Source organism: Chaetodon auriga, chromosome 17 (genome assembly GCF_051107435.1).
Source record: "Chaetodon auriga isolate fChaAug3 chromosome 17, fChaAug3.hap1, whole genome shotgun sequence".
Taxonomy (NCBI): domain Eukaryota; kingdom Metazoa; phylum Chordata; class Actinopteri; order Chaetodontiformes; family Chaetodontidae; genus Chaetodon; species Chaetodon auriga.
In genome coordinates, this window is record NC_135090.1 from 12,013,505 (window position 1) to 12,036,588 (window position 23,084).

The 23,084-nt window shown below is 44.0% G+C and overlaps 1 protein-coding gene across 10 annotated transcripts in view; it reads left to right on the plus strand.

Moving 5' to 3' along the window:
• elmo1 (engulfment and cell motility 1 (ced-12 homolog, C. elegans)) overlaps window positions 1-23,084 on the plus strand; it is a 103,299-nt gene that overhangs the window by 76,023 nt on the left and 4,192 nt on the right. For 9 of the 10 annotated variants that reach the window (XM_076754524.1, XM_076754522.1, XM_076754527.1 and 6 more), the window contains 4 exons: window positions 13,794-13,957; window positions 17,007-17,119; window positions 20,989-21,096; window positions 21,464-21,546. In XM_076754524.1, coding sequence (XP_076610639.1) covers window positions 13,794-13,957; window positions 17,007-17,119; window positions 20,989-21,096; window positions 21,464-21,546 — 468 coding nt within the window. Of the gene's footprint in view, window positions 1-1,682; window positions 2,307-13,793; window positions 13,958-17,006; window positions 17,120-20,988; window positions 21,097-21,463; window positions 21,547-23,084 lie in introns of those variants that run through there. The other variant, XM_076754529.1, reaches the window with a different exon arrangement.

Consider the following 23,084-nt stretch of genomic DNA (forward strand, 5'->3'; position numbering starts at 1 on the left):
TAAAGCTTGAAGGGGAGAACATTTATGCAAGTGTGGAGGAATTAAGAAGATAATACTGATTTGTATAAACTGAAATCGCCGCCTCGGATAATGATGGATGGTGCCGGCATAACTGTCACAAGGGGCCAGGATCAGTAATATATAGTGGTAAGGCTGCACATCCCACTTCCGCTGATTTGAAGCACAGTTATTGTCGTTTTAACTACCACCAATTGGTCATTTAAACTGGACTATTGAACTTTCTAGTTGAGCTGCCCCGTCGTAGGCAATCAGTCATGTAATTGGTTATTGGTGTTTCAGTCGGCCAAGGAATTTATAGTCATTTTTTTATGCCGTCTTGATGAAGAATGAGTCGTAAGTAATCATTACTCAACAGTATGATGGTCGCAATGATATTCATAAACACGCTTTGGTGTCTGGTGAGCACTACATCTCAAAAGATCCCTCTGTGATGCAACGTTATGTGATAAATGACAACAGTGCTGAACAATCTAACAGATTTATTCATTAAATCCGTATTGTATTCATAAAAATACCTTCCAGCCCTGTTTCTGAAGAATAAATCCTGTTGCTAAAGGACCAGTCTGTAACTACAGTGTGTAAATGCATGCGTGCTGCCATTCAATCCCTCTTGTACATATAGTATATAAGGATGTATCCTCTCGAGAGTGTGTGAGGATAACAAGCTGTGTCGAGGATAATTCTGAGGGCGTCCACTTCAAAACGCTCCGAGTGTACGGTTAGATTTCCCTGCAGCTCCCCGCCGCTGACGGCTCTGAGCTTTCTGAGGTGTGGAATACTAAGACACCTCCACCAGGTTTTCATCAGCGCACGGCGCTGTGGCCCGGGAGTGTGTGAGCATTTCTTAAACGCTGAAGGCTCTCTCAGCCGCTGGCTCCTAATGGTTGACTGAGCATCTGTCCTGCACACACACACACACACACACACACACACACACACACACACACACACACATATACATGTGCACACACACAGGCTCTTATAGGAATTTATGCTCATTTAAGACAAAGGCACAGAGGCTTAAATGAGGCTTAAAAACACTGTGGTACTTAAGCGCCCACGCACACACACACACACACACACACACACACACACACACACACCATGGTGGAGCTGCTACACCTTCTGTCTTGTTTGCTCTCCGAATGTAGAGTTTAGTAAATGATGTGCGTATAGAGAACAAGAGGTGTGTGTGTGTGCTGTGTGTACGTGATGTGTGTGTGTGTGTGTGTGTGTTTAATGGAGGCAAGTCTGATGCTCCCAGGGCACAGCTACGGCCGTCAGGCAACCGTTTCCCCTGTTTCCATAGCAACCCCTGTCCAATTACCGCTGCTGCGCTGCACTGCTCTGGCTCTGTTTCGGTAAGATGGAGCCACTTCTGCGTTGCATGTGTACACGCTTGTGTTTATGTTCATCAGTGCTTGCCTGCGTCTATCAGAGGCTGTGTCTTTTTCGGCTTCCTGTCATCTCTTTCATCCAAATGTCTGTGCTGAGAGTTTCTCCTCCTCCACCAGAGAAGAAAAAGCCTCCATCTCTCTCTCTGCTGAGGCGCTTGGAAAAAAAAAATCCCTCACTGATGTAGTGGCTTGCAGCCACTCACAATACCCCTCCTCCTTCTCCTTTTCCTCTTCTCTCATCCCTCCCTCCCTCCCTCCCCCTCCATCTAAAACCTCTCTCTCTCCTCACACACACACACACACACACACACACACACACACACACACACACACACACACACACCCACACACTTATCATGTGATCCACTTGCTGCACCACCATTGGCGTCTCTGATCGTGGCGTGTGTCCAATCAGGGCATAAGCCCGGAGATCAACATAAGCGAGGCAGTGCAGCCTGGCTGATGCTCTTAGAGTCACAGAGGGAGGGAGGCAGATAGAGAGGCATACAGAAAAATCATAGTAGAGTGGACAGAGTTGAAGAAGAAACAGGGAGAGTTTGTTGTTGCTTTTATTTGTTTAAAAGGAAGATGCTAAACAAGACAAGCAAACTGGAAACCTGTAGGAACAAATAGCCAAGACAGGAAAAAGGAGGAGGTGCACGAGCTGTGTTGACAGACGAGTCTTCCCTTATTGTGGCTAACGCTAAAGCTAACAGTCCACAATCAGCTAGACCGCTCTTCCAAGGAGCCATCTGCTTCCTCCCTCCATCCTTCCATCCACCCCTGTCTCCCGTCGGGCGCTAAAAACTCCTTCTCTGGCAAAAGCACGAGGATTCACCAGTCACTGTGGAGAGTATCACACCACACTTGGAAACATGGAGGTGACATGTAAGTACTAAGAATGGAAATGAGAAAGAGAAAGAGAGAGTGGTCCTCAATTAGCATGGATGGATGGAGCGAGGGGAGGTGGTAGTAAAGGAGGAAGAGGGACTGTTTGTGTTGTTGCCTGGCTGCGGAGGAGGAGGAGGAGGAGGAGGGGGGAGGATGGAGAGGAGAAGAAAAGGCAGGGAGAGGTGGAGAAGATGGGACAGGGGCACAGCGGAAGAGAAAGAGGAGGGACAGATGGGGCCGTGTAGACTCGGCGAGGCGTAAGCAGGTTAGGCAAGGACCCAGATCACAGCCTTTTCATTAACACACACACACACACACACACACAGTCACACAAATATAATCTGCTAGATTACAATTTCACCCTTTCTGACACACACCCACAGCTACATGCATGCATGCATACACACATCACCTACCCCCCATAACGCTCCAGGCATCATCTGTATGCCAGTGTATGTGTATGTGCGCGTGTGTGTGTGTGTGTGTGGTGGGGGGTTGGGCTTTGTTGTTGTGAATGGGATTACTCCACATCACCAACACCCACCGTTTGTCACCAGAGGAATTCAGTGCCCCTACTACTGATCTCCACTCCACAGTGCCTCTCTCAGCCATGGATGAGCTTCAACCAGTGTTTTAGCCAGAGGGGTTTGACACAGGATTAGAGTGAGGTCAGCCCCAGACTGTAGAGCAGGAGTCTGTGAAATACTGCCAGAGCCTGATTTCATTAGTTTTGGACAATACACAGTACAATTGTATCCACTCGTTGTCCTTTTAAACCTGGCTTGGTACGATGAAACTGTGTCTTGGCTCCCAGGCGACCTACTGAATGAAACTGTGCTTTTGATAAGTGATGAATCATTTATCATTCATCAATAAAAAAAAAACATTTGCTTGTGCCAGCTCCTCAGATGTATAGATTTGCCGCTTTTTTCTCTTCTGCATCATTGTAAATTGAATGCAAAATGAAAATGTTGACTTAGGGTTGCCAGTTTTCACTATTTTCCAACATTTTATAGACAAATAATTGATTCATTAGTTAGTTCAACATTTTGGAAAATACACATATTTGCAAAGAGATGAGAAGTTTAATACCACTCTCATAATTTGAAGCAAATATTGAAGCAGGAGACAGGTAGCTTAGCTTAGTATAAAGGATGCAAACAGAGAAAAAGCTTGTCCAAAGGTGAAAAATCCACCTCTAAATGTGTTTTATTCACGCAAAAACCTAAGTGTAAAAACAATAATAGATTGTGATTTTACCTGGGTCCGCACTATTTCTTGGCAGGGCCAGAATAGATGTTTCCAGACTTAATGCTAAGATAAGATTCATATCGAAAAGATAGATACAAGAATCAATCATCAATCTCCTCATTAAAGTGTATTTTCCAAAATGTGGAACTATTCCTTTAATCAACAGTGCCTTCTAAATGTTCCCTGCACGACGAGCCAAGTTCAGTCAGTAAGAAAACATTCTCGCTGTGTGTGCCAGTGTCCTGTAGTGCCCTTGAGCAATAGACCTTGAACCTGGTCACCCCTTTATAGACAGTCACTATGGACGAGCCCATCAGCTGAAACAAAACAAGCACACATGTAAAGCAAAGCCTTTTTATTGGTGTTTGACATTTCTCTTCTGGCCAAGGGTGATACAGAGGAGAGTAGATAATCTGCTTTGTTCAACCATGTTGAAGACTCGACCCCGTCCCATGTGGGATTATTCATATGGCAATCCTCCAAAGCCCCAGCATCAGCAGAGCGACCCCCTCATCAACCCATCACACATCACTTTGTGTGCAGTAACTGTTACAGAATATTTTTCACTTGGCGTTAAGCTGCTATTCCTGTTTTAGTTAAGGCCGCTCACCGCAATCAATTAAGGGCACTTAATGCAAATCGATGCAAATGATTTCTGGCTCTGCTTTTTAGCAACAGGACAGCTCCTCCACTTCTTCAGAAGGTTAGAACATGTGCGCATGCAAGATTAATGAAAAGGGCGGCGGTGTGTCCGGTCAGAAGTGACGTTAAAATTATAATGAGTGCAGGTGCCAAAGGTTTTGGGCGGGTGCCGTGTTTGGATTCCAGGAAGCAGCTTGGGACAGTTGGTAAAAGCGCTGCACACGCTGCCATATGCCAAAAAACTGTGACTGCTGCTGTCGTGCTTTGCATGAAACGGTACATCTATGGCTATCAGGACACAGTAAACCAGCCCCTCCCCCTCTCCTCTCCTCTCCTCTCCTCTCCTCTCCTCTCCTGCAATGAGACCTGCTGTTTTCTCATTCCATACTGGTTTTATTTACCTCTCCAACTGTCTGAATCTATCTTTACCTCTTTCCTTCTCTCAGTCCCTTAAAGCTCTTTCTTTTTGCCTTCACCTCCCTCCTGTGCTCTCCCTCCCTCTTTTCCTCCTCCTTCTTGTCTCTCGACCCCCCTCCACCTCTATTGTTGAATTCAGACAGGCTATTTATATCTTTCTGCCTGGCTGCCTCACCTCCCACTCCCTTAACAAGGTTTGCTTTATTGTTTTTGCACGTGTGTGTGTTCAGGCTCGGACAGTGCGTGAATGCGTTTGTACATGCGTCGCAACAAATTGGTGCGCTTGAGTCCTTGTAGGGGCGTGTATGGCTTTGAATTTGTTTGTATGCTTTTTTTTATTTTCTCATGGTTTGTGGTGGCAGGAGCAGAGTGTGAATTTCGGGCTTTGTGTCTATGCAGGGACTTGTTTTTTTCTGTGCATTAGTTTTTCACGAGTGTGTCTTTTGTGTCTGTGTGTGTGTCTAAAGGGAGGCAGGGGGGTTCTCTGATCTCAGGCAGCGTTGGCCCACTCACATTGAGAACAGTTAAACTAAGCTCACCAATCAGACCAGAGATTTCATCAGCCATTAGCATCAAACCATCACAGTTGCAAGAGCATAGATGCTAACACTTTGTTTTGTTGTCTATCAAGATAATGATACTGTCGTCTCATCTTCAGAGCAGCTCACTGGAAATCAGCGGGGAACAAGTAAACCCAAGTTTTCTTGTCTTTTGATTTAGTTATTTATATATCCATTCATTTATTCATGTCTGTTTGTTTATTGATAAGTGGTTGTGCATTCATGTGATTCAGTTATGTGTGTGCAGTGCTTTTTGTGCACAGCAATCCACACTGTCTGCTTTAGATTCCTTGAAGTTGAAGAAAAGTTTCCAAAACGACTCTGGTGTGTGGGTGTGTCTTATTGTGGATACATACTGGGATATGGCTGCTGTGGGCTTAATCATTAGTATCACATAATAATCCAGTTTTGATGTATCACTGCTTGAATCTGGGTTTAACTTGAAGCACTTCATCTGTCTCTGTGAGGGTGATGACGCGTCTGAGGAAGGGAGGCAAACACAGATATCTGGGATTTTCTCTCTGGGGTACGGTCCGCTTTCCTTTGCACAACAACAAAAACGCAAGAGGTATAAATTAAATTACTCTCCAGAGTCTTGGCTCAGTGTGCCTAATGGCGGTGTTAGACCAAATGCTCGTATAGTGGTAGAGGTTGAGCTGCACATAATTATCCGGAGCAGCTAACTAGGATCGGACTGTAAATAATCACAATGATAGTTTTCTAAGCTAGAATCTTTGTTCTCTCTGATATTTTCTGCCCGCTTGGGATTTTTTGCTAAAGCCCTGATATGGTCCAACCGAAGAATTCCAGGGATTCAGCGATGCTTAAAATAATATTTTGTACCATCGTTGTTTACTGCACAGTCATAATTGTGGATGCCACTTTCTGTCAATCCCGCCATGGAAATCAGCATATTTGCTGCAAAACCTGACAAAAGATCTCCTAGTATAGCTGTGTCCATAGCCAAAGATGGTCTTTCTCAGTGCAATGTCAAACATTTGGTGTGAAAGGCCTGTAAGTGGCCTAAATGGATGCTCTTTACATTATTCATGGGGAACTTATCTGACTTCAGCTTTCTAGACAACTTCAGTCGGGTCCAAAAAGGCATTAAAACAGATTTTTCAGATAGTATTTCCAATCAGCCAGTGATGCATTACGAGTAGACTCTAAGAAAGAGATCATCCCCGATGAGAGTTATCTCCTGTAATGAAATAATACCTGTTCTGATGTCCTTGAATAGATGTTTAATCACAACCAATTTACCCATCCCTCTGGGATAATTAATGCAGAATGTTCATATTTCCTGCAACATCCTTGTCATAATAAAACACTCATTAATGCAATGCTGTGCACAAGCCAAGGTCAGCACTTGGCTTTCATCAGCATTTCTTGACTCGCAGTAAATGGCGATTTCCCAGGCGACTTTGCTCTCCAGTCATCCATATGGGCCGCGCTGCACCTCACATTGAGCTGGTGGTTGAAAAAGAGCTCCTCTGACAGTTTGTCTGGCTGTGCAGTGCTAGCACTCTAAATATGGCAACAACAGCAGCTAGCAGCAACAGCCGGCGTCGACCCTGCATCACTCATGTGGAAGGAGGCATAAGATTGATGGAGGGAGGTCTCCAGATGTGTTTTATGTGTGCCTACATGGGAATATTGGCAAATTACATCAAATTGTTTTGTTTTGCATGTGTTGGTGGTTGTTCATGCTGTATAATGCAAGAGAAGGAATAAATTAGTATATGTGCTGCATGAGTGTGTATGTTGAGAGCGTGTATTTCTGTCTTGCCTACAATACAGTATGTGCTGTTCCCCCGTGGTGCAGTAATGCTGTCAAATAGGTCCCGAAGGCATTCGCTAAGAGAGAAAAGAGCTGCTTTTCACTGCACTTTACATTTACCCCTTACTGCTCCATTTTATTTTATTGAAATATCCAGATACTGTGACTCCTTACATTCAAGCCGTGGGGTGTAGCTACATAATTGAAATTTTAATGGATGAAAGTAGTGCCTTTCCACTTAGTTGCTCTCAGCACACTTAACATAGAGCCATGACAGGGTTGTCAGGAGAGTCTAACAAGAAAAGATGAATATACTAAATATAAACTGGGAATCCGGCTGTTGAGCAGCATTCACCTCTCGTTCTTCACCCTCCATGAAATGGCACACTGACTGTCTCTTGTTTGGCATTTCATACAATACATTAAGATGTGGCATTATGCTGTGAAAGCTCATTATTAGGGCTGCAGCTAACCATTATTTTCATTATTGATTAGTCATTTTGTCTGTAAAATGCTAGAAACTATGAAAAATGCCCAGTGCATTTTTTCCCAGAGTCCAAGCTAATGTTCATTTTGTTCATCCAATAGTCCAAAACCCAGAATATTCAGATCTTAGTTATATGAAATGGAGAAAAGTAGCCAGTCCTTGCGAATATCTGAGACTTGCAGATAAATTGCTTAATTGACTAATGATAGTCAGTATGTATGCGTAGCCATGTTGAGCCATGTCCATCGACAGCCAAGAGTTTTTGTCAACAATCTTTTATTGCTGTTCATGCTGCCCGTTATGTGATTCATATTAATTTTGACAGTCCCCATCCTTGCTGATGGCAGTATGAACATCCAAATGGAGATAAAGTTTGTTCCATGTCATTGCCTGAATGTCATGTCATCTGAAATTATAAACCACACTGTAACCATCATGTCTACAACACAGACGACAGCTGACATGCAGAGCAGCCCGGACTGCTGCTTCAGAACCAGCTTTTTGTAGTCTGAGACTGTGCGTGTGTGTCGACATGCACACTGTCTAACGGCCCAAATGTCCTCTCACACAGACCATGAGGGTGGCAGAGAGCAAAAACCAGCACAGTTGGCATTGTTGGCATAGATTAGTGTCACTATCATTAATAAACAGAAAACAGAAATAAACAATATCTGGTTGTCTTCATATTGAATGCACAAACAATTAATTTGACCCAGTGTACACTACTCTGTTAGCTTTACTCCTGGTTTACTCTGTATACTGGGCAGGATTTTCCTAAAATATGATGCATAGACTCACACCGAAGTAATCCCTCTCAATCGTCACTTAACTGAACTGTTTACAGACGATAACTGACAATTCCTGCATAGTATGACTTTAATGCATTTGAATATATATTAATTTAACAGCCACAAAGGCCGCTTTGCCTTACATTTGGTATTAAAGCCATAAATCAGCAATCACAGCTTTGTCATTTTTCGGTTCTGTCAGCACCCAAAATACATTTTTGCATCTTTATCCAATGCATTTTTATCAGCTTCTAAATTTAATACAGCCCGTAGCAGCACTCGTCTCTCTGCACTGCCTGATAAGAGACAGGCATCCTTTCATGTCCATCTCTGTGGCATTGTTTTATTTTGAACGACATCAGGGTCAACTTTGAAGGAGATAATTATTAATTGAACATGGGACATGGTGGCAGAGAGTGAGAATGTAATTACCATTTCAATGACGGGGACATGGATTCCCTGTATTCTCTTTTTCTGCTGCTTATTAAAAAAATAGGGGCTCTGACGAAAGCGAGCACATGTACTTTTTGTGCTCTCACACCTGTGTGAATGCTTCCTTTTGTATCTGCGCAAGCATGCATGATTTGTCTACTTCGAGGCTTTAAATGCAGAAACACACTGCATCAACGCTCCCATTATCGCCATGTGAGATTGACTTTTTGATTGCTTTCAGGGAGTATCAGCAAAGTCATTATTCTGTGATTACCACCTTATTATTTGCCCACCAAAGCGCCTCTCCAGCACAGTCTTCAGATTTCTCCGCCCAGGCCTGAGTGGCGGGTGAGTGTTTGACTGACAGCTGGTAAATGATGTCATTAGCATCCTCTTAGGCAAATGGAGCGTTGGCGAGACTCGATTGGATGGCGAGAGGGGGGACGGTAATTTGTTACGGCTGATGCGTTGTGGATGATGGATGGCGGGGTGACACCAGGAACGAGGAACTGCCCGACTGTCCTGTTTGAGGTGAGACTGAAGGGAAGAGAGGAGGGGACTGAGGATGAGGAGTGTGGCAGACGAACCAGTGTGGCTCATTACGTGTACTTGATGGCTCATGGGACAGCGTTTAATTACTTTTGCTGACACTTGCTCTGCTGTCTGACTTCCCTTTCCAAAGAGCTACAAGAACGAAAGATGGCTTGTTGTCCGGAAGAGATTAGGGAGCGCGAGAGAGAGAATGTAGAGAAAGACAGAAATAATGGTAGACAAGATACAGGAGATAAATCTTGGATCAGCAGCTCTGACTAAATAAAAGAAGAGCCCGAGATGGACGATGTTGCACTTGGATCATCTCGACCGCAGCTGAAATGACGCCAGTGCAAAACAAAGCCTAATTTTATCCTCCGAGTGAGCTCAGCCTGCAAAGTTTGTTTGGGCGCCGACGTCATCTCACCTCTACCAAGGTGCTCTCTGAGCAATCAGCGGATGAAAAAGAGGAAGATAAAATATTCATAATGCCCCTCCGCCCAGTTGTGAAAGGACCATGTGTTCGTATTAAATGTGATGAATATTCGCTGTGTTAATTAGCATGAGTGCAGCCACATGGGCCAACAGAATTGTTTTCCTGCCGGAGACATGACTGCAAACAAGGCATATTAATGAACGTTCCCCAGGGACGGCTCTGCCCAGACACTGGGGCTGGATGGCAGTCAGCCTCCAGGGATCAGGATGAGGCTGGAAAGTGAGCTGCAGGTGATGAGATCTGCTTTAAAAAGCCCTTAAAATATGAAGGTTTCCTGCTGTTTCCAGGATTTCAGGAGATACTTTCAGGGTTTTACGGTTCTGCCGATGATAAACTTCAAACTGAGGTCGTCAAACCTCTCTCTGTTACACTTTCATGCAATTTCCTTTACTTTCAAATAGCTTCTTAAGGGAAGAATGTTCCTGCTAGACACACTGACAGACCATTTGTATTGTTAATGAGAAAATAAATTAATTTCAGGCTTAATTATGTGGATTATAGCCGTGTGTATGTGTGTGTGAAAATTTATGATAGGTAACTGGGCGAAGTTGTGATTAAAGGTAGTGGACAGGAGCGATGAATCTCTCGTAGCATGATTGGAAGCTGTGGCTTCATCCATCTGCACATTTTTTAGCTCAAACAGGAGGAGGAGGCTGAGGCCAGGGGCTCAGGCTGAAAGGACAGTCCTGGGGGTTGTAAATCTGCTGTTAGCTGGACACCTGTGCCCCCCCCCCCCCCCCCCCCCCCCCACACCATAGAAATATGGCATGCATATTGCAGTGAATCACAGACGAGAACTGAATACAGAGCACGGCCTTTCATGGAGGTGACATCCAGAAGTGACAGTTAACATAAATTTTCATTTCAGCTGAGGGAGGAATGGATAACTGTCTTTATGGATGGACAAACTGATAGAAGGATGGGAAGGGACAGATGGACGTGAATTAAAAAAAAAAAAAGCAAAATCCTCCTTCTCTTCTTTGTAGCTCAGAGTCTCTGCACTTTGTCACCTTGAACAAATCTTGGCTGGTGTGGAGGAAGTGTTGACCCTCGCCCTCTAGTGGTCGGTCACTTTTATGCTAGTGTTTACATTCTTGGACACTCCTGAAAAATGGCTCAGCTCCAGCAGCGTAGGTGGTCCTGTTCATGATAAAATCAGTTGTTATGACTGAGAGTGTAATGACTTCCACATACAGCCACAGTTCATAATGCACCACCGGACAGGACAGCGACTTTCTGTTTCGAGCAAAGCATAAACTTTTAGCAACGGTGTCAGCTTTACATGATGGCTTCCAAACTATTTTAACAATGATATCATGAGGTTAATACTCTGCACGCAGGGGCTCTGTGCCAGTGGGAACAGAGCGTCTTTTTAAACAGCCAAGATCTTGATCTCAGAGTTTGTCTGCCTCTGTCAAACGGCATTTAAAGAATGTACTTGCTGAGTCACTGATGTTCTGCATCGGCTTTAATGCCAGTTAGATTTGGACCTCATGTGCGCTGATGTGCATCTGAGTTTTGTAGATAAATCAGAATACATGAGTTTCACAGGGTCATAATCTAGACTCTGCAAGGGATTCTTGAAATTCACCATTTTATTGGTTTGTCATATCTGATTACTAATATGTGATGAAGCTCGTTTTAAAGATCAGGTGGTGCCAAAAAGCCAACCATCCTCATTTCTGTCGTCAACCGTTTTTTTGATTTTCCAAGGTCAATTTGTTAGAAAATACACTGTGATTGCCTCCTCTGAACATATTTGCATTCCAAAAGCTAATCCCTGGATTAAATTGTGTAATCAGTAACAAAAAAAGTGTGTTTTTTCCCAGTACCCACAGTTTTTTTTGCTGTGGTTGGAGCTGAGTATTACCTTCAGGCCTTATCAGATAAAGAATTAGAAATGGGTTAATTCCTTTTTGTGGCACTCTCACTGTGCAGCGCCAGCGTCTCAAAAAGGGGACTTGGAGCCCAGACCACTTCTTTATGCATTTTTGCATGCTAAATGCGATGCTGTTTCAAGAGGATTATCCTCGATCGCCTTTGAGTTTTTCAGATTTTTTTTTTTGGGTGCTGAGGTTTACGCTGTTCACATTTCATTTTCGGCAACTCAGATCTGCTATTTTTACTGCTCTCACCCCTGGCTAAGTCTGACTAGTGAGAGTTCAGAGGTTAGCCAGTTGATGAGTAATCTCCTTGCAGTACAAACAGCAAGAACAATATTACATAAGACTTTGTTTGGGATCTTGGCTCACTGGGTTTTGGCATGATTGTTAAGGTTGAGGAGCCCAGATGAAACAGAATAGTACAGAACAGGAGAACACACCAATCGCAAGGGAAGTCCAAAAACATCTTTGTTTCGGTGCATGTGTCAGCGCACACATACACACAACCACTCTAAACTCTTATTGTCTCTCATTATAATTGAGTTGGCGTGTCGTGAAGAAGTGTGTTTGCACAGGCTGGAAATATTCGCGTGTCCTCAAGCATTTGATCAACAAGGCGAGCAGAGAAGAGAAAAATGGAGTAAAATCAAAGTGAACAGAAGGGAAGGCAGTCTATTTCTTTCTGTCACTTCAGTATGATCTGATCCAGTGAATCAGCATCTGCAGGCTCAGGGGTGGCTGCTAACAAGGCTGATCCATAATCAGAGCTGCTTGTCACGTCTACCATCACACCGCCTGCAGTAACTGGAACAGCATTTGCTCAACCTGGCCAGAGAAAAGTTAAATTTTTCTGGCCAAATATCACACAGAGTGTCTCAGCAGGATTTACAGGCTCACATCAACCCGAGCGCTGCAAGCTATGCTCAGCTTTGAGGGGAAGCTGGTGTAGCAGGTGATGTTCTGTTGTGTTTGAGCAATTTCGGCACATTGGCACTCAGAGAAGTCCCTCCTAAAAGAAAAAAAAAAAAAATTGTCGAATTATATTCATGTTCAAATTGTAATTATGCAGAATGCAAATCCGAGTGCAAACCTAAATGGAAGCCGCTGTCACTGAAGATTTCATCTGAGGACTCATTTCCCGGAGGCTCGAGTGTATGTGTGGAAAAATGAAGAGATTTTATACTTTGGAAAGATCAGTGCTTTATTAACTGGGTTAAAAATCAGTGTAGTCCTCTCATAAAGTAGCTTGAACTGAGGTTTAATTCCATTTCTCTTATTAATAACCATTAATTTCATTAATAGCTATTTCTGCTTCATCGGAGTAGCTATTCTGAACTGATTTATACTTCAAGTGACAGACAAGAAATGACCTTGCTGAAGTCTTTTTTGAATTTTACTAAGACCAGGTTTTTCACACCAGACTTCATGAGAGAATGTCAAATACAAACACATAAATCGTCTTGTTGGTTCATCATTTTCTACTTCTACTCTTTTTTTCTCTGCATAAACGTAAGATGATGTCTTTTTGCAGTCTCTGTTTAAGTGGAGAGGATTGATATTGTTTGCCATCGCTCGCTGATGATGATTCCGTTTTATTTTCAGAGCATCACTTTTAAACGGGTATGCGTGTGTGCTCAGCTCTGCAGCTTCTGTGGGGAGACTTTAATTATCTCCTGACAGCAACGCATACACGCTAGGCTAATTGATCTAGACGTGCATGATGTGTTTTATGTGTTGTTGTGAAGCGCTTCCCTACTGCATTGTTACCTCCGTTGATCACAAAGACCCCTTGAGTGGGATTGATGACTCGGAACACCACTCATGTCATGCTTCTACAGCCACAGCCAGACTAATGGTATTAGCTAGCTTGGGTATTATAGGCAAGTTCTGTCATGCATTTCACTGATGCATGATACTGGGGCTAACAGCTGACTAGCCACTGCTGAATTATTCTGCTTTGCTCTTTTTCTCCTAAGGCTCAGTGCACCAGACTGGATTAAAGGCTCCAGATCTGGAAAAAAAAAAAAAAACCTATCATTTATCCTGTTGGGAACTGAACGGAAGTTTATATGCTCCCCTGACCCTCCAAAAATAGGGAGGGGGCTAGCTTTGACTTCCTGATGTCTATGGCCAGTACACACACACACACAGACCCTATATTGCTCCTGCATCCGTGCTGATCTCACCGCACCCTCTTCTTCCTCTCCTCCTCTGCAGGTAATGCAGGTGGTGAAGGAGCAGATCATGCGAGCGCTGACTCTCAAGCCTAATTCTCTGGACCAGTTCAAGAGCCGCCTGCAGAACTTGAGCTACACAGAGATCCTGAAGATACGGCAGTCCGAAAGGATGAATCAGGAAGACTTCCAGTCCCGCCCCATCCTGTGAGTCAGCCAATCACTGGCCAGTGTGATGTTGTCGCAGTGTAGAATTCCAACAATGTGCATTAACCCTTGTCAAAGGGTTATATTGGTTGTCTGAAGCCTCTCACAAAATGCTGAACTTAATGTGAATGATATCTACTTTGGAGTTGGGGGAATCGTTCATCGATACTCTTGTTGTTAATTGCAATTTCCCTTCTAATCTGCCTTATCAGGCCACAAATGAGGGCATGATTTGCATCTAAAAAGAGCCCTGGTCATTAATATCCTTAGAATTGCTTCTTTTTTTCTCCTCTCCATCTGTCAACCAAATTCCAGCTACTGGCCTAGAGCAGGTTGCACCGGTGCTGTCCTCGTGATTAGGAATATGCATCAAATTCAAATAGTCTGCAAATGGCATCCCCAGTGAATGCTCCGTTAACGACCCTGCAGCTCACTAAGCATGGCGAGTTAGTCTGTAATAGATCATTCATTGACAGATCATGGATGCAGGCCCTGTAATGGAGAACATTGTTTTGTCCTGCCTGTATTTAATGGAGTCGCCAGCACTATTGAAAAATCATTTCGCCGAGAAAGCTTGTCCCTCTGAACAGTAATCAATGCTGAGCCTGGGGCTTATTGAATCGATATTGGACGGGTAGAGACCAAACTTTGGCACCCAATTAATCCTTGGGGAGAAGGCAGAACAAAAGTAAAGGAAGCTACAGAAAAATGTCCCCTAAAACTGCAGGTAATGGGGCTTTTAATTCAAGGTCCACTTTTTTAGATGTAATTATCTTATCACCTCCACCAAGGTGATGTTTTTGGTCCCGTTTGTCTGTCTGTCTCTCTGTGTGTCTCAGCAGGATTAAGGAACAACTGCTGGCCTGATTTTCATGAAACTTCATAGAAGGCTGTAGCACAGGCCAGAGAAGAACCCATTAAATTTTGGAGCAGATCCAAATCAGGATACATGAATTATTTATCACTTTTGTTAACATTAACAGATTTGGCCTTGGCAGAATAAATGCCATAACTCTTAAAATGCAGTAAATTGTAGTAAAGTTCAATAGTGACAAAACATAGCCAATTGTAGAAATATGATGTCTCCATATCACAGTCCATGTTCACTGGTACCAGGTACTACGCTGTCAGGGTACCTTTCTATAGTTCACATTTAAGAATTAAGACATTTAATTATGTATAACACAACACCACTCTTCCCTGTATTAATGAGAAAATAAGGATAACAGAATGATCAAATCTCAGGCTGTTGTCAGAAGGCATTCTGGGAGAAGTAGGCGATAAGTAATTGAATTAGGCGTTGAAATGAAAACTCACATTTTAAGATGTTATCATGACGACTGCTGGAAAGCACTGAACATCACAGGCTGACGGGTCTCTCTTCAGCAGCGTGAGACTGCCCGGGGGTGGAATTTTCCTCTAATCAATACAGTACAGTCATGACTTGTAAACATAATGAGCAGAGCCATGTCAGACGGCTGATTTAAAGGAGCACTGTATTACCTGCTGCAAACGCTGCCAGTTTCCTGTTATCAATTACTGCAGAGAATGGCTTTAGACATCAAAAGAAGGTGAAGGGAGGAACTATAATGGCATCACATCAAAGCTGTGTGTCCTGTAGACCATCAGTTTGCTGCGATGAGTAAAGATGCCGTTTTTGCAATGTATGTGGAAAGTTTTCTATTTACTGAAAGTTGCTTACACCAAAAAAAAAAAAAAAAGAATTGGCATTGCATAAAGAATTCATGCAGCTGGTCAGAACAGAACTGCTGAGGATACGAGAAAACGTGAACACACAACTTTACTTTAATGCAGTCCCAGAAAATTAGGTGGAAGAGTCGTTTAACTGAATTCCCTTCTCCACCTGTGCTTGGAAATATTTTACTGATGCTCTGTGTCTAGGTACTGCGTGTCTCTACGAAGCTGAAAATGGGCTTTTGTGCCTCGCTTCTTTCATCATTTGTACACCCAATAGCAACCAGAGTGCTTCCTTTATAGAGGTCCACCAGTACAACACCTCAGCCCTTTAATTCAATTGTCTGTGATTTTCTGCATTTGCCGGAAAGAATCAGTTTAAATTGAAACTGGAGCTGCTTTCTGAGAAGCCCTCAGACAAAAACAGTCTCACCTGTGTCTAGTGCAGTCAGAAGAATAGCACATGAGGCGGTAAAGCCGAGCTATCATCATCCATCCTTCCTACAGCGAGCCACGCCCTCCCCACTAGCTGTTTCTTTAAAGATGTCGGAGTGAATGTCCGACCACAGATCAATGTAATGAGTCACTGATGAGGCAAAGACACAGACGGCGAAGGCGAGACGGATGAAGAGAGACAAGAGCAGATGAGCCTGAAGGAGGAAGAGAGAGAAGGGCAAAAATGTGATCAAGGACATCAGCAAGGGGAAATACTAAAGGGAAATAAAAAAGAACATGCTAAAAATGCGAAGCTTTTACATGTCTAGAAAACCTGACATCCTCCCAAAAGTTTGCGCATTTTTAACATGGAAAAAGAACAAAAAGGCAAAATGGAACAGAAAAGAATCGAGCACAATGATGAAAAATAAAAGATGGGGAGCAGCCGCACTGCTCGGGCAGATGGTATACATAATTCATGTTGACTTCACATTCATATGCAACACAGACACACATACATGTAGATGCATGAATAAATGACAGCCATCCAAGCAGGAGCTGAAGCAGCTCAGAGTCCCACTCATCAGCCTTTTGGGAAGCTACATGACATGTTTCAGAGTGTGTGCACATGTGCATGCATGTGTGGCAGTGTATTTGTGTGTTTGGCATCCTCTGCTCCCTCCTGACAGTCATAATTCAGGTGATCTCATTAGACAGATGAATATTGCACGCTGCCAGAAAAACTGGGAAATGTAAAACAATTCTCTTCTAGGTCGTGGAGCATCTTGTAGCTTTCTGTCCTCTGCTTGCCAGATAGGAACAGGTGTGGTTTACAGTATTTAGATAATTCTCTTAAACTAATTGTGTGTGTGTGTGTGTGTGTGTGTGTGTGTGTGTGTGTGTGTTCATTTTTCTGCAGGGAGCTGAGAGAGAAGATCCAGCCTGAGATCATGGAGCTGATCAAACAGCAGAGGCTCAACAGGTTGTGTGAGGGAACCTGCTTCAGGAAAATCAGTAGTCGCAGGAGGCAGGGTGAGACACACACTACTCACACGCGGGCACACACACGTATAAACATACACCCATCCACAGATCATAACCAGACAGACCTCTGCTGTGTTCACAATGGCAGCTCTTCAGTTTCCTGCCTTGTCTTCCTCTGTGTGTTTGTGCTTTATCCCTCCTCTCTGCACCCCCACTCATCGCCTTATTCCCTTTGCGTTGTGAAAAACCCCCACAAGAGATATGTTATCACGGAGATCTTTGAAGCCCTGGACTGCTGTGGAGCTGCTGTCATGATGGTTCACACATTCTTTTTTTTCTCTGGCTCTGTCAGCCTTCAAGGCAGAGACATATAGCAACACGACACCTCTCTTACTTGTACACATACAGAAATGCAGCGCACGCGTCTCTGTGTCTTGAGATACACAAACTCGCCGCCTTCCCCTCCTTTTGCCCATGCAAACACTGGTGTACATGTGGCATGCAAAGAAATGCAACCATGCATAAAAGGCGTAAGCAGGGTAAACACGCAGTAATACACACTTGTCAAGATAGAGTCTAGAGAAAGCTTTGAGAAAAGAAATGAAAGAATGACAAAAGAGCAGACTGCTGTAACCGCGGGCTCTGCAGTGTGGAGGGTGTAATGGAAATGATAAAGCAGTGCATCTCACGCTGAGACATAACACAAGTCAGACAACTCGTGGCATGCATGGTGGATGTCGAAGGCTGCAGCTTTCAAGGGATATTTGAGATGTTCATGGACATCATGGATGTCTGATTTGTCCGTGGTGCCATGATGTGTTGAAAAATGTCTTGCACACAAAGCACCTATAGACTTTATTGTATTGATGGTATTCCTTCGCAGTGATACGGTGGAGGAGAGAGGCTAGGGAAAACCCCAGCAGCCAGCTCAAATAGGAGCGTATTCAAATCATTTGGCCACATATCGTGTTTCACCCTCGCTGCCATCAGAGAGAAAGGAGAGGAGGGAAGAAGGAAAAGGGGTAGCAGCGGTAGCATTTAGCCTGTATAATATACTGCTCCTCTGTCAAAGGGGGTTTGATCTGGTTGAAACCTGATCCCTTCACTCTTCTGTCCTCCTTCTTACACTTTCCTTCACCTCTCTCTACATATACAAACACATGAAATTAAAAAAAAAAAAAAAAACAGTGACAAGCTCAGGTTGTGGGTTCAGCTTGTTGTTATTGCATTACTGTCATCAGCTCCCCTGCAGGACCTCTACTTACAAATAAGTCAAATCAAATTGAGCCCAACCAGGTGGATTTTTCTCCACTGACTCCGATGTATTCTGGCATTTGAAAGCCTGATCACAATCGGTCTTGGCAGCTGTCACACAGATGTCATCAAAGCTGGATTACAGAAACAGAAAAATGAATGTAGGAGTGGAGAGAGAAGGTATCTGAGATGAATAGATGCTGCAGGACAGATGTTCAGGTGGAAAGCATCAACCCAGATCGAGTATCTGCTCGTCTTCGCTGCGTGTGGTCGGCTGATTTATGCTCTTCCGTATTGCCACATCATTGTTAAGGAATTGAGGACACAGTCGCATATGTGCATGCACCAGCACACATACTAAACACAGAAACAGAAACCATTAGCCATTCAGGAGCAGTACACCCGCACACAGCTGTATATGAAGCAGTTCATGAGCCTCACTGGATTTAATTTAGCACGCTAGCCTGTAGGGTTACACCAGCTTTAATCTGCTGCAACAGCACACTGACTGTCTGCCTGCTACCAGCTAGCTGGAGCTGTCTTTGCCTCTGAGGACTCTGGAAGGAGTCAAGGACATGCTGCTTCTCCACAACAATCCTATAAAAACTCTGCATCTTCGTATCTCCCTCCCTGTGCATGTGTGAGCGAATGCCACCTTAACGTGCTCCATTCCTCCACACTCTCATCTCTCTTCCCTTCACCCATACATGTTAATCCTTTCTCCCTCTCCTCTCTGTTCTCACGCTGGTACTTATATCCAGAGCTGACAATGTGAAGATCGCTTTGTCTTGCAGGACTTAGGCGAGCTGAACAAGAATGAAAGGAGCCCTATAGCAAGTTTAATCCTGGCTTGGTGTTCACATGAAATGAGACGTTAAATCAAAAGGAGGACGCTGCATGCGGACCGTAACGCTGAAACTTGGTTTATTAGTGTCATTTCTCTCTTGTCTTTCATGCATTCCTCAGATAAACTTTCACAATGTTTATACCCATTAGAGATGTTAACTTTCTCCATCCGCAGTTACGTGTCCTATCTTTTACAAACATAAAATGCACTCCCCTCCTCCCCATCCTCCCTCTCTCCTTCTCCCACCTCTCCCTCGGCATCTTGTACGACTATTTCAAAGTCCCCCAGCCTGCAGGGACTCAAGTACCTACATCAAATATTAATCTAGCTGACTTCAGTGCAGATGACTCTTCTCTCTCTCCCTTCCAAAGTGCCAGTCTGCAAATTACAAGAGGATGCATCGCTTTAAAAGCTCAGGTTGATGGTGTTTTGAAGTTTGGAAGAAAGAGCACTACCTGTGCAGTCTTTTAAGTGCAGGGTAGCGGCAGGTAACGGCACCCGGGGCTCAAGAGAGTGTACCTTGTGTAAATGCTGCACTAAACAAAACTAAAATAGGAAAGTTGGCCTGATTCTGGTGAAACTCACTGCATCTTTCACCCACGTCCTGGCAGCTGACTCAGATTAAGACAATTATAGTTTAAGTGATACAAGAATGAAATTCAATGTAAGATAGAGATACAGCGTCTTCAAGCCAAAGGAAGAACATATGTGCTGGTGTGTGGATGCACATGCACACATAAATCAGTCGCGCTTTGCAGTCGGTTAAGTCCAACAGTTGATGGCGTCCTCTCCCAAGCGTCGTCCCTCAACTCACAGCTGCCGTGCACATCTCTCTCCTCTCCCCCAGTGGACCAGTGCCACTGTGCACCAGCCTGGCGCCGCCAACTGTCTATTTTCAGCAATTAGGATTTGGACTGTGCCACCCATGCACACGCCAGCCAGACCTCCCCAGTCTGTGCCCGCTCACTGCCAACTCAGCTTGGTGCCCACCTTGGCAGGAAAGCACGAAGGAACACCAGGCTGGTCTGCAAAGGCTGACCGGCGCTTTACAGCCGCAGCTGGTAGTTAAAGGCCTCCGCTGCAGGAGGATTTCGTGTCACGTCAGCCAAGAGGAAAACACACTGAACTTGATCAGCAATTATGTCTGCTTAAACAGTCCTGCTCAAAAAGACGCTGACCATTACAATGATAATAAAACATGTTTCAAGAGCTTTGCTGCTCCTCAGTGTGTGTAAAAGTCTTAATAAAAGCATAAATGCATGTGTAGATTTTAACTACAGTGATGCACAATGCTTGTTTGACTATCTTGTAGAGCCTTCATTATTTAAATTACATGTTGTAACACCAAAGAACTGTAATTTTTTTTGTTGAAGTTCCTGAGTAACAGTTTCTGCAGGCCCTTCATTACGTCTGCTGAGGACGCATCACAGTTAAAGTTCCGTCTTTGCCTCATTTGAGGAAGAGGCACAAAAGCCTGAATATCTTTTTGTGATCTTAACTTGAATGTGTATATTGTTGTTGAATCACTGTTAAAATGATGAAGGCCAACTGTCTGTTTTGTTGCCCATCAAATCCCTCCCTCATGCACTGCATCATGGTCCATCTGTGGATTTTCCTCAAGGCTGTTTTCGCTCTCTTTTTTTATTTTTTTGTCACAGATTTTTTTGCCCTGCTAATTTTCTCTCCCGCTGATGACTCATGCGATCCCATATGATGTCTTATGCCAGCCACTGACATATTTTATAACTCCTCTAAATCTGTCTCTCTCTCCCTTTTCCTTCCCTCTGTCTTCCTTTCCCCTCGTGTTTTCTTCCAGATAAGTTTTGGTATTGCCGTCTGTCTCCGAACCATAAAGTCCTGCACTATGGTGACTTGGAGGAGAGCCCTCAGGGCGAAGTGCCCCACGACTCTTTGCAGGACAAACGTGAGTGTCAAGTGAAATTATTTCTAGGTTTTACCCACTATTGTGACACTGAGCATTTTTATTGCACTGACTATGTTTGTAGCTCACAATATTTATTCATATATTTTCAAGTCTACAGTCTCCATCCATGCTGAAGGGACAAAACACAGTGTGACCAGTGACAAGCAATCATCATTTACACTGACTGTTGGCTTTAAGAGTTAGCATCAGTTTCATTTGCAGCGCATGCACAGTGAAGGATCTTTGGAGAAATTTAACTTTTAATCACTTGGATAAACCAGTCATCCATCTGGGATGACACAGTTGTCACAGGGATGTTGTTGTTGTTGTTGTTGTTGTTGTTAACTCACTCCTGTCCTCTGTGCAGTGCCTGTGGCTGATATCAAAGCTGTTATCACCGGCAAAGATTGTCCTCACATGAAGGAGAAGGGAGCCCTCAAGCAAAACAAGGTGTGTGTGTGTGTGTGTGTGTTTGTGTACACTCGTGTGCGTCCACGTGCATACGTGTGGGTGGGTGGGCGTGTAACCAGGCAAGAGAATGTGTTTCTGTATGCGAGAGAGTTGCATAACATGATGTCAGTTACATAAATTTGCTTTGGGAAATAACACAATAACTTGTGTTTCGGTGCTCAGCACAGAGAGACGTATCCATCAGCGGCGTTGCGTTTGAATAAATCACAGACTAGTCCTTTAGCTGCAGACACAAATCGCTCAATCACCCACCAAAACTATGCTGACATCTTTTCTTTGCTGTGTTAAATGTGAAACTAACACATCAGCGTGCCCTCTGCGATTCCTTACCCAGGATGAAAGAGCCATCTTGTCTTTGTCTGTGTACACATCAGCCCTTCCTCTCCTGCACTTTGCCTCTGCAAACCTTCACCCCCCCCCTCACCCACGGGACTCTGATATATTGGATCTTGGATAAATAACCCTGAAGACAAAGGAGCACACCTCCTCCCCGCTTTGTCTCCTTTATTACGTTGTCGATAAGCACAGGTCTAGGCGAGTGACCTGAGGGGGGTCTGCAGGCCATCTAGCCGGCCTGTCCCAGCATTGTGAATGAGAGCACAAGCACATTTCATTACTCACTGTTACAAGGCCAAAGTCACCTCTACGGGCTGTAGAGCAGAGCTGGCATCAGGAGCATTTGTGGGACACAGAGGTTGGGAGGGTGAGGTGCCAAGCAGTGCTTTCAGACCCTTTCCAAAATTCTTCGGAAGGTATTCATCCCAAGCAACTCTTATACATGTCGTTTTTTTGTGATTATTCCATACACATCTCCTATAAGTAAGTATTCAGGGCCAAAATTTTCAGTTTCACCTTCGGTGCCTCAGGCCATGCGTGTTATTTAGCGAACAGGTGCATTGACCTGAAAGTGCATTTTGCCTTTCACATGTGCTGCATTTTGCATCTGATCACTGAAGCACATCTTTCTGCTTTATGTACATGCAGGAACGCGCACATGACTGGAGGATATATGATGAGTGTGGATGATTGCATGTTCTGCTGCATTTAGTAACGTTCATGCGATTTGCGCCGGGTCTGATTTGTGTGGAAAATCCTCTGCATCCAAAGAGCAGCTGCAGATTTGTGCAGCTATATTAAAATAAGGCTGTGGCGGGGAAAGGAAGATTTAATTGAGCAGTATTTTATTGAAATCTCAATGATGGCGGACAAAGCGCTGCAAGAAAGGGAAGCTGCACTTAATTAGTCCATAAACAAAGCAAAAACTGTAAATAAATGAGAACAATATCTGCTTTATTGTGCCAAATAAAGAGCAGAGTAGTGTGTTTGTGGCCATAAAGTTGAACTGCTAAGGCAGCTGTTAATGCATTGTATTTCATTTAGAACATGCTCACAGTGACACTGCTAACGAGCTGATGTTAACAAAGCCTCTAGCTGGGCTGCGCACTCTCAGTCCTGCTTGTATAACCTTTCCTTTTGTGTCTCTTAAGGTTTTTTCATCTCTTTAACTTAACTTGAGG